The sequence below is a fragment of the Enhydra lutris genome, unplaced genomic scaffold (assembly GCF_002288905.1).
Source record: "Enhydra lutris kenyoni isolate GAN:26980312 unplaced genomic scaffold, ASM228890v2 scaffoldscaffold77, whole genome shotgun sequence".
NCBI classification, from domain to species: Eukaryota; Metazoa; Chordata; class Mammalia; order Carnivora; family Mustelidae; genus Enhydra; species Enhydra lutris.
In genome coordinates, this window is record NW_019154161.1 from 4297225 (window position 1) to 4308752 (window position 11528).

Here is an 11528-nt window from a genome sequence, read left to right on the forward strand (position 1 = left end):
CCACCCCAAACCAAGTGATTCTGACAATCAGCAGGTCTTCGAACACCTCTGGCCTAAAGGTCCTGGTCTAGGGAACCCAATGACCTACTTCTTAATATTCCCGGCCAAGTCCCTTGTCCTCTTCAGAATTCTGTTCTCTCAGCCCAGCTCAGGTAACGTAAACCACGACAACTAATGTGCCAGGCGGTTAATTAACCCACTTGGTTGATCACAAAGAAAGTCAACTCAGTAATTCTTTTTTAAAATGACAGTGATCTGCAAAGCTGTCCTATGATGTGGCAGGAGCAGCCACAACATAGTGACCAGACATCTCCCGGGGAATGTGCCAGGGACTGCACCAGGAGCACAGCGGTGAACAAAAGTGCCCGGCCCTTCCAGAGCCTAGACTCTGACAGGGAAACACTGACAGGTTCCCTCAGCATCACGAACCAAGGTGAAGAATGAGAGCGGTCAGTCCCTGGAATGTTCCCTTCAGCATGAGGGTGAGAGATGAGTTGTCCACAAACTGCTCCGAAACGGGGATCAAAATAATGAATCACTCCTCAACCGTGGAATTTCACAACTGATTCATGACAGGAATATTAACAGTGCCCAAATTAGTCCCTTACTATTTCAGAAACAGAGGTAAAATTAAATCTGTATTTCTTAGCATGTCACGAACAAATCCTATGTTGTGTTTAATTTTTAAAGAGCTGTGATGGAAAGTAACCACTCCCAGGCATCTACTCACGTTTGGCAGCCCTTAACAGTAAAGAAACAGAGCAGCAGCATGGGAGCACGAGGGTGGCCTTGTACCCTAAAGGCTTTTCCAGAAAGGTCCCAATCTTCACATATTTTATCTCATCATCCCCATAAAACTTCAAATTATCCTAGAAACTCTAAGGGAATTCACACTTTAGGCGCAGGGCAAGCCTGTGGCTTCGACCGTCTATGTCCTCCCCATCCACTCCGCCTTACACGGCCGTGGGAGCTCAGGCAAGTCAAGGAACTTCTCTTAGCTTCCGCAGTAGCTATAAGAGGAGACAACAGGATAGAATGCCTCGCACACAGTAGGCATCTTGCATTTCAAAGATACAGAAAGAGCTGGCTGTTTTGGGGGTAAAGGAAGCCAGAGTCATTCTGTTCCAATGTCTGCCTTTCAGCTGATCCCACTTCCTGTGTCTAAATGCCAGTCCTGGCTTCGGTGCTCGGCAGACCTGCCTTCATGTGCCAACTCTGACGATTCTTCCTCTGAGAAACCTTTCTGGACATTTCCTTATCACAGAACTACTGCCCTCTCCTTTACCCACTTTGTACTGATGTCTCTATTAAACTTATGCCCGAGACCTGATTCTGATGAAATCTGTCTCATAACTTTTCCTGGGCACCACAGGAAGCCAACTACTGAGCACCTACCTCTGGGCTACGCATTTTCCCACTCTTGTATTTATCATGATGACACATGTGCTAGAAAGGCCCAGTATCCTCCTAAGCGGTGTGAAAACCACAATCTCTATTTTTCCTCTTTGTTTTTTAACGTTTCTAATTTAGGAGCACAATGTGTAGCTTGAAGCAAAAGTGGCTATACAACATTTGGTTGAACCTAAGGAAAGGGGGGGGGCGGGGAGGGAACCCTAACCAGAAGCCTTTCGCAGGAAACAGGAAGTGGTTGCCTCCCCACCCCCATCCTGCACTTTGAGCATAACCCAACTACTTATTCTGTACAATTCAGGCGAAGGGGCATAATCTCAATCATGGAATTTCTGAGTTGGAAGAAAACTTCAAAATCCTGGAGCAGTCTCTGCCAAAATGGACGAGGCCTGTTATTATGAGGTGGCGAAGCCGGAGCCCAAACCCAGCTCACACCCGTCCTTCCACAGTGCTCTTAGTGAGGCCGCACAAAGACAAGGTTTGGAATCCCAGGGACTGTCATCAGGAATGCGCTGAATGCCTCACAACCTTAAGGGCTCGGGGTTGGAATCCAGGCCTGAATTGTCCAAGTGAAACAGCTGACTAACAATGTCAGCTGGGGAATATTTTGATACCTTCAAATTCGGCCCCTGCAGGAAGAGGCCGCACAAAGAGCTCTGTGACTGAAGAGCCCAAGGAATGGTACGCAAAGGCCACCGGGTGCCTGGCTGGGCTGCCCACATTCCCCTCATAGCTCCGTAAAGTGGCTCCCCAGAGCGGTTTCCAGATCCACCCCAGTGGGCACCATCAGTATTGAGTCCAGGGGAAGCGTCCAGCTGTGAAGGGCTAACAAAGCTGGGAGCTCTCTCCATTTGAATGTGAAAGACCCGCCTCAATCAGAGAAGGCCCTTAAGCCATAAAACCCTTCACACCAAGGCCAAGTGTCACACTTGTAAGAGGGTGTGATTTATAAATTGACAGCACCCACAAAGGTGCTTTTGTACTCCTCCGTTAGTTAACAATTTATCTCCCCCCACCAAACTCACGGAGCTATTCAGATAAAGCTTGACTGGGCCTCAAAAAGAAAGAAAAGAAGAGAGAAAGAAAAGGACCCAAGTTTTGGCCAAAACACCAATGTTCACTCTGGGTAATTATGGTCCTGTGAAAAGACACTAAAATTAGGGCTTAATAATTCCTCTGTATCACACTCACAGCAATCAAACTCTTCCAATACAAACATAAAGAGCAAGAAAACGAAAATCTCCGGCCCAGCCTTGCTGGAAACTCAACGAGTTCCACTTCTGTGGTTTCTGCAGTCTCTCTTGTGGTTTCTGCACTCTTAGAATCCCCCCTTTAGAGCAATTTTAACTTGAAGCTCTGACCAGCTGTTTTTCTTTCTCCACATTTAAATCTACAAAGCAAAGAGTAAATACGGGCTCGGTCATCTCTCTCCTCAGACAAAACCAATTCTGGCCCCTTCATCTTGTCTCCCCCATCGCGTGACCCCCTTCTCAGATTCCAACAAGGGCTTGGGAAGATCCTCTCCTGCCGAGTCCCCGCCCCTCCTCTCGCTGTAAAAACGGACTTAAATCTCTGCGCCAACTCAGTACAGCCTACGTCCCTACAAACTATGTTAGAAAGTACACACCGGATGATAACACTTGTCAACATTGAGGACTTTCTTCCTAAAAGGTTATCTGGTGGAAAGCCGAACCCGAAACCTCATCTTAAAGAAGAAAAGCATAAACAATTCAAACTTTAAACTGTATTCCTGCCCACTTAGGTAGGATTTCCTTAAATTGTCGATCCAAAAAAACTTTCTTTTATCCAAGAGGCATGGCCTTTGCTCCAAACAGTTCTTCTGCTACTGTTCCAGATACTAGAGGCCGCTGTCGGCCCACACACCAAGTAAGCCCTGCAGGCATGTTCTCTTCAGCCTCTGCGGGGTCAAAGGAAGAGCATTCAAACCAAAGTAGTAGGTGGCTCGTGTTAAAAAGTTTGGGACTAGGGGTACCTGGGTGGCTTAGTGGGTTAAAGTCTCTGCCTTTGGCTCAGGTCATGATTCCAAGTTCCTGGAATGGAGCCCCGAGTCAGGCTCTCTGCTCAGCAGGGAGCCTGCTTAAAAATAAAAAGTTTCGGACTGGCACCTCGGTGGCTCAGTCCATTAAGCGTCTGCCTTTGGCTCAGGTCATGATCCCAGGGTCCTGGGATCAAGTCCCGCATCGAGATCCCAGCTCAGCAGGGAGCCTCGCCCTCTGCCTGCTGCCCCCCATCCCCCACCCCCACTTGTGCGTGCCTGTGTACTTTCTCTCTCTCCAAATAAATAAAATCTAAAAAAAAAAAAAGTTTGCGGGGGGCAGGTGAGTATGGGGGAACAAAAGTTTGGGACAGAACCTATTAAAAAAAATCTATTTCTGATTCCGTTAAAAACTGACACCTGGCATCACTGCGTCCATACTCCTTCATGGCAACAGCTGGCTGCCACCAAGCAGCAGCCACCCCCCTCTTTAAGTGGGCCAAGCACTGGCCCGGCTTGTCTAGGCCCCTCCCGCCAAGACTGCATGCTTGCTCGTCCGGCTTGCTGTTGTGACTGCCTGTCCCCCATAAGGCCCCGAGGCTTCTGATCATTCCCCCCATCACAGTACACGTACCTTTTTGACCATAGTCGTTTCAGATGAATCAAGCTTTGCTCTCTTGGTATCAGGTCCATCTTCTACCCCTTGGCTAACTTTGGAAACTTTGGTTTTCTCCCTAGAGGGTGACAAGGGAAGGAATTGAGCTCTACTCTCTGAATCATGCCAAAGAGCCTCGCCAGCTCACGTGATAGGATGGTGGCTAAGAGCAAAAGCTTGGGGCGCCTGGGCGGCTCAGTGGGTTAAGCGTCTGACTTGATTTCAGCTCAGGCCGTGATCTCAGGGTCATGGGATCAAAACGTCAGGCTCCAAGCTCAGCAGAGTCTGCTTGAGGTTCTCTCCCTCTCCCTCTGCCCCTCCTCCCCCAATGTGTGCTCTTTCCCTAAAATAAATCTTCAAAAAACGGGGTGGGGGGGGCTTTGCAGTCAGGTATAGCTGAGTGGTTTCCAATCCCAAAGTGGCTGATGATTACCTGATCAATCAGGTATGTGAGAATAATAATCCCTGACAGAATTATTTTAAGATAAGAAATAATGAATTGGGGCGCCTGGGTGGCTCAGTGGGTTAAGCCGCTGCCTTCGGCTCAGGTCATGGTCTCAGGGTCCTGGGATCGAGTCCCACATCGGGCTCTCTGCTCTCTCGGGGAGCCTGCTTCCTCCTCTCTCTCTGCCTGCCTCTCTGCCTGCTTGTGATCTCTCTGTCAAATAAATAAATAAAATCTTTAAAAAAAAAAAAAAAAAAGAAATAATGAATTGCTTAGCATACATTGCCCAGCACAAGGTAAGCTCTCAAAAAGTCTTTATAAATTTCACTTGAATCATGAAATAGAGCCAAACTTCGATTTCTCCCCTCTGCCATGGGGAGCTCACATTAAAATAATCTGGGCTTGGGGCGCCTGGCTGGCTCAGAGGGTTAAGCCTCTGCCTTTGGCTCAGGTCATGGTCTCAGGGTCCTGGGACAGAGCCCCACATTGGGCTCTCTGCTCAGCAGAGAGCCTGCTCCCCGCCCCCACCTCTGCCTGCTTGTGATCTCTGTCAAATAAATGAATAAAATCTTTAAAAAAAATAAAAAAATAATTCGGGCCTGCTTTTCTCCAGTTTGCCTTCTCCATCCATTTACAGCGTGCCCAAAACACTACAGAGTTTCTGAGAGCCATAAAACACCAAAGTTACGAGAGATCTTGAACATGTCTGTCCTTCCCCCATCTCGATTTTACAGACGAGGTATGGGCAGAGCAGGGAAATTTCAGCGATCTGCCTAAGAAGCTGAACAAAAGAAAGCAACTCTTGACTCTTGGTAGGGAGCTTCACCTACCACACTGGGCCTCTCTTCACCTCTTATTAGCAAGGGAGGTAGTCAGAAATAATAGCCAAAACCCCACCGCAGGTAGTTTTACAATACTGGTATCATCTGCCATCTTTCATCTAGAAGCTGTAAGTTCCAAACACTGCAGGTCCCATCATGTGAGAAGCACCACGCTCTGCAACCCTGATACTCAAACTGAGAGGATAAGGTCTATTTGTTCCACCAGCACTGTCTCTGGACTTGGAAGCTTTCCCAAGACAGACTCTGGCTGACTGTGCCTTCAGAGTTACCCACCTGGCTATTTCATACTCATTTTATTACCAACCTGGAAACACAGAGGCCAAAACTGAGGTGCATGTGTTTACAATCCAAGCAAGCCTTCCCTAATCAGATGGTGTGGTTTTGCCCACCGGGTGTATTCGACTGCCGGAAGAACTCCGCTTTAGATTAGACCATTATTTGGAAACGGGGGCCACATCTGCTACAATTCTCAACACACAACCTACATAATCAGTAAGCTGTTAATGAACTGGTTTCCAAGTGTTCTAAGCATACTTTCCTTAGATGGGCTGTTTCCTACTGGTGAATAAAACTGTATTTTTTTCTGAAAATGTTACATTCTCCCCTCCTCTCCTAAAACTTACTCTACGAATTCATGTTCTCCAAGATTGGCAAATGTGTATCCATGGTAGCCAAAAACATCTCCTGTAAAAAACTTGATGCTATTTTTGTGGCAGATCTGGTCAACTTTGATTATGACATCCCTGGAACAGCAAGTCAGGCAAACCTGCAGAAAGGAAGAATTGGCGGGGTGTGAGTTTTGCAAACTGTGAATCACTGCCCTCGTGTCTACATAAATCTTGGTGAACAGTCTCTCTGGGCATGTCTAAAGCCCGTTTCCAACTGGTATAACAGGTTCTTTGGATCCTATGGTTAGAAGACAAAAGAAAAGTTGCAGGTTTCACTAGAAATGTAAATTGCGAGACCTCCACTTATTGCAATCAAAACAAATGGGTTTAACTAGAAAGTAAGGCCATTCCACGGATTTCTCTCCCCTGTTCTATGAACATATATAAACCACATCTCAAAGTTTTCGTGAAAAAGAAAAAGACAGTAATAACTTAGCGTAAGTTATTTCTAAATTATTTAACCTGTTAAAATCTGCATAAGCTATCATGAGAAGCACAACCAGTTTTAAGTGACTCAGGGGTCACATTTAAATTCGAGGGCATTTTCCCCCTTCTTTTGATTGATATGTTAAGATAAAGAAGATAAACAAGTCATGTTGAGATTATTTTTCCATAGTTTTCCACAGTTTTCAACGTGCAACTTTATCTGAATTTAAGGACAAAAGAAAAGGTTACACACCAAGTGACCTTCCATTCAGACCTAGACAATGAACCGGTGATTCACTCAATAGACTTATCAATGTTGCTCTGAGGCCTCTAGGTTGTGTTCCAAAAAGTGGAGGTACTGCAAATAGCTAAATTTTACTGCATAAAACACGATCTTTTCAGGAAAACCTTTGGGATAAGGGTCACGAAGACAACTTCTAAACTGCACGTTTTCTTCTGAACACAGAAAACACCCAAGGGAAAAAAAAATCAAGTCTAAAAGGCAAGACAGCCACAGTTGAACATGCAACGTTGACCAAATGGAACCCTGCAGAGTGAAAAATGAGGGTAAAACCTAAGAGGCCAGAAACACGCGGCCCCTGAGGCATTTATCCCCGCCCCATGCACATGCTTTACACAACCCACCAGCTCTGGCTTCAGTTCTAACCAACCCTCTAAGTGCTAGAAATGCAAGGGACACCTAGAATTAACCAAATGTGGTTACTATGGATAAAGAAATGAAGACTTATGTCCAAACAGAAAATGTTCCAATACTTGGGAGTTACAAAATAGAATGAATTAAATTAAAAAAAAAGACAAAACGCACAGATGATCCATCATTCCAAGCACACATTTGAACAGATGCACATATGCAATGTAACAGTGTGGAAAAACAAACTACCCAGCCCAGATTCTAACCTCTCATGTAATGGGCCTCTCATTACAAACCAAGCAGATCATCTGTGACTATTCCACGGTTACCCAACATTTGTTTAGCTTTTCCTGGGTACAGGGAACCATGTCTGAAAGGTCACAGACGCTGAAACAAAATTTAACTTATCCTTCACCTCTGCATAGATCTGGCAGTGAAACCAAACGAGGCTGGATATGCCTCATTTGGCTTATGACTACAGGGAATGTGTCTGGTTATCCATGGCAACATGGTCAAAGCGGCTGTGTGAAAGAGACAGACACAGACCAAGATCAGGTGTGCTCTTTTTTAAGACAAAACACAAGCTGTAGTTTGATATTTCTAAAACAAAAAAAAAAACAAAAAAAAAAAAAGCCTCTACTACAGAAATTAACCACCCACTTGTTTTCCAGAGAAAACACTTGCAGTAAAATGTATCAAAGCTATATGGAAAGATTCTGGAAGGAGTACAAACACCAATGATGAAACCTGGTCTTGAGGGAACCCAAAGAAGAAACCAGCAGACAGCAAGTCACAAACAGCCACAGCAGATCCAACAGACTGGATCCACTACCAACACAGTCAACACGGAAAGGCATCGCGCTAGCAAGGCACGTACACCAAGGCAATGTCAGACTCGAGATTCCAATGTACTAAACCTACGGATTTTACACTCTTTATGGGACTTACAGCATCAAACTGAGTGAAAAATGACTCCGGCTTCTTTTCTATATTCTCAGTGTCCACCTTCACGTCCACCATAGGGTTGAGATTCTGGGCTCGTTCCAAAGAGGCTTCGGCCCTGTTGCGGCCCACAGATCCAGTACGGATCAAGAACTGAGCCCCGGGGTCTTCCGGAGATACCTAGAAATAGCACTGTTTTAATACCTGAATTTTAGGGAGAAAACAAATTCTCGAAAACAACAAACCTTTCCGTTTTCAAGGATAACGAAAATACCATCTAATTGTATTATTGTTCTTGCAGGAATTTGCCTAATGCAGACTCTCTACACTCACTCCTTCAGAGGCTTAGAGACATTGAACTTTTTTTACTTGCCATTGATAGTTAAAGAGCACCCCCTTGTGTTTATAAAGAAAATTCACTCTAAACAGAAAAGTCCACACTTTCTTCTTTAAATCTGTAACTGCTAATAAAATGATAAAATTATCAGTGGTTAAGAATTTGCCAAATACCTACTATGTTCCCAATTTTAAACATCTGGACACAAACAATAGTAGTTTAAAGAATGTAGTCCCTGGGGCACCTGGGTGGCTTAGTCAGCTGACCATCTGCCTTCGGCTTGGGTCATGATCCCAGAATCCTGGGATGGGAATCCTGGGATTGAGTCTCGAGGCAGGCTCCCTTCTCAGTGGGGAGCCTGCTTCTTCCTCTGCAACTCCCCCTGCTTGTGCTCTATCAAATAAATAAAATCAGACCAGTGCCAACATCAGTCACAATTAAGAATGCCTGAAATTAACTCTTAAATTCAATTAAAGTTCAGAAAGGAGGAGAGATGAGTAGGGCTTAAGTAAATGGAGGATTTCACCCACAAGGCTGGATGTCAGCAGAGAGCCTCAAAGATGATAAAATCACCTGACAGGGGCGACGGGGTGGCTCAGTCGGTTAAATGACTGCTTTCAGCTCAGGTCATGATCCCAAGGGTCCTGGGATGGAGCCCAACACTGGGCTATCTGCTCGGCAGGAGCCTACTTCTCCCCCTCCCTCTGCCTGCTGTTCCCCCTGCTTGTACTCCCTCTGTGTCAAATAATAAAGTCTTCTAAAAAGAAATAAATAAAATAAAATCACCTGATAGCTGCCAATACGATAACAGATTCCATTCCGTTCACAGCATTTCTTCACATATCCAGTATCTAATTTAACAATTAATCTCTACTAGTATGACCTTGCTACCTTCACCAAGACAACACAAGCGATCTCCCTCCTCTCCTCCAGCCAACTATCTCTTACCTCCTTTCCTTCAAGAAAATGAGCTGGTCTTCCTCCCATTCAAGGCCAGCTCTGTAACAGTATCCTTGACCCATCCTGTCCTACTTCTTCACGGATCTCATTACATACTGAGAGGTGGACATCATACTGGTTAAGAGCAAGGCTCTGGAATAATTCAAGTCGAATTCAAATCTTTGATTCAAATCCTAGCTCAGCCACTTACTGAACTGCGTGAGCGCGAGCAAGGGTATGGGAATCACAGGCGAAGTGAGGGTAAGACAAGCAGTACACTTTCTATAATCGCTCTATTAGTGCTGCTCTGCTCTTCCCTCACTGGAGAGCCAGTCTCCACGTGGACCCTCGTGGCTACGGTTTCCCCCGGAATCCATCTCAGAATCACTCATATCTCCGTTCTCCACAGCTCCATAAACTCACTACCTCTAGTTTCTGCTGGCATATCTTGAACTGTTCTTACTGGCACAGATTGCTTCCTCGTCCATCAGAGTCTAACTGCCCACCAGATATCTCCTCCTGAATATTCCAATTCGACTCCTCTATTTTCTGGTCAGTTGATGAGCCTACCAACCACCCAACCAATTACTTGAGCCAGAAACCCCAATCTTTATAGTCTTGTTATGTCCTTGATAACAGCCACCCGATGACGTAGCTAAGAGCACAGGCTCTACCAAGAGTCCAACTCACTGGGTGCTGGTCGTACCACCATCTACTATGACCTTGAGTGGGCCAGTAATTCACTTCCCTTTCCTCAGTTCTCTTATCTGTAAAATAAGGATGACAATCCCTACATCTCAGAGTTGAGGACTAAATGAGATACAACTACAGCTCTTAGCGCAGTATCCAGCACCTGCCGGAAGCATCTGCTACTACAGGTGCTTGCTTTCCCTATGCCCCCGTGTATGATCCCACTGATTCTACCACCTCCTGTTTTTCATCTCCGTGTGCTTCTTGTCTTTTCTACCACTAGTGCTATTATTCAGACCCTTTTTATTTTTTACCTAAACTACAAAAGCAGCCTTCTAGGTGGTCTTCTGCCCGTTATCTTGTGCAAATCATATACAGTGACTAGTGTTCTACAGGAGGCCTGAAACTTGACCAGGTCACCCATCCCATATTTGAAACTCTTTAATGAATCCTTACCACCCAGAGGATTGAGTACAAGCAAGGCTTCCTAGCAGGACCTTCATGATTTGGACTTTACCTACAATCTGCAATCCCCTCCCCCACACACACACACCACTTTGGGCTTCTCATTCTAAAAACACCAAATAGCACTGCTTGTTATATTCTACTTCTACCATGCTGTTCTATGCCACTGCTAATGTTTCCGCCTAAAACACCGCCCTTCAACTTGAAAAATCTGTTTGTTCCTTAAGCCTCAGCTAAGATCACAGCTCCAGGAAGCCTTTCATGTCCCCCTACCACAACCTGAGTCTAGGAGCCTGCTCTGGTTTCTAAAGAAATCTCGAGAATGAGAACCCAATTTTGTGCATCTTTGTATCACCAGTGTCTAGATAGGGTAGCCTGCAGGTACTCTAGGATATTTGTTAATGTAAATAAAACTCTCTGAACTCTGAAGGACAGGAATTAACATCCTTGATTTATAGATGAGCAAACTGCAGGGCACCTGGCCCACTCAGTTGGCAGAGCACAAGACTCTTAATTTCAGAGCTGCAAATTTGAGCCCCACACTGGATATAGAGATTACTAATATAATTAACTAATTAGCAAGCTGAGTCCCTGAGAAGTTAATAAAGCCTTTCGCCCAGCTTGAAGATGTGGGATTTGAGTCCAAATCTGCAAAATTCCAGAGCTTTTGCACTAGGTAGCACAGTCTCCCTGGGATGTTCCTTGTCAGGGGGGAAAAAGAAGCACAAGCAAATTCCAAAAGGCAGAACCATCAAAGTGTGTCCATGAATTTATGAGGTAAGAGTCAGGCTGGGTAAGCTGACTGGGCCCAGTTTACATGCAGCCAGCGGTTCTCAACTCTCCCTGACTTTTAGACTCACCTGGAGAACTTTTTTTTTTTAGATTTTTTTTTTTTTTTAAGATTTTATTTATTTGTCAGAAAGAGAGAGAGAGTGGGGCGCCTGGGTGGCTCAGTGGGTTAAGCCGCTGCCTTCGGCTCAGGTCGTGGTCTCAGAGTCCTGGGATCGAGCCCCGCATCGGGCTCCTTGCTCAGTGGGGAGCCTGCTTCTCTCTCTGCCTCT

At 45.4% G+C, this 11528-nt stretch overlaps 1 protein-coding gene across 2 annotated transcripts in view; it reads right to left on the minus strand.

Annotated features, from left to right (window-relative positions):
• The window catches only part of LOC111160800 (SUMO1 activating enzyme subunit 1), an 83898-nt gene that overhangs the window by 54096 nt on the left and 18274 nt on the right, over positions 1-11528 (minus strand). For both annotated transcript variants that reach the window (XM_022524153.1, XM_022524152.1), the window contains exons 3-5: positions 8043-8216; positions 5972-6114; positions 4041-4140 (exon numbers count right to left, since the gene is read on the minus strand). In XM_022524153.1, coding sequence (XP_022379861.1) covers positions 4041-4140; positions 5972-6114; positions 8043-8216 — 417 coding nt within the window. The remainder of the gene's footprint in view (positions 1-4040; positions 4141-5971; positions 6115-8042; positions 8217-11528) is intronic.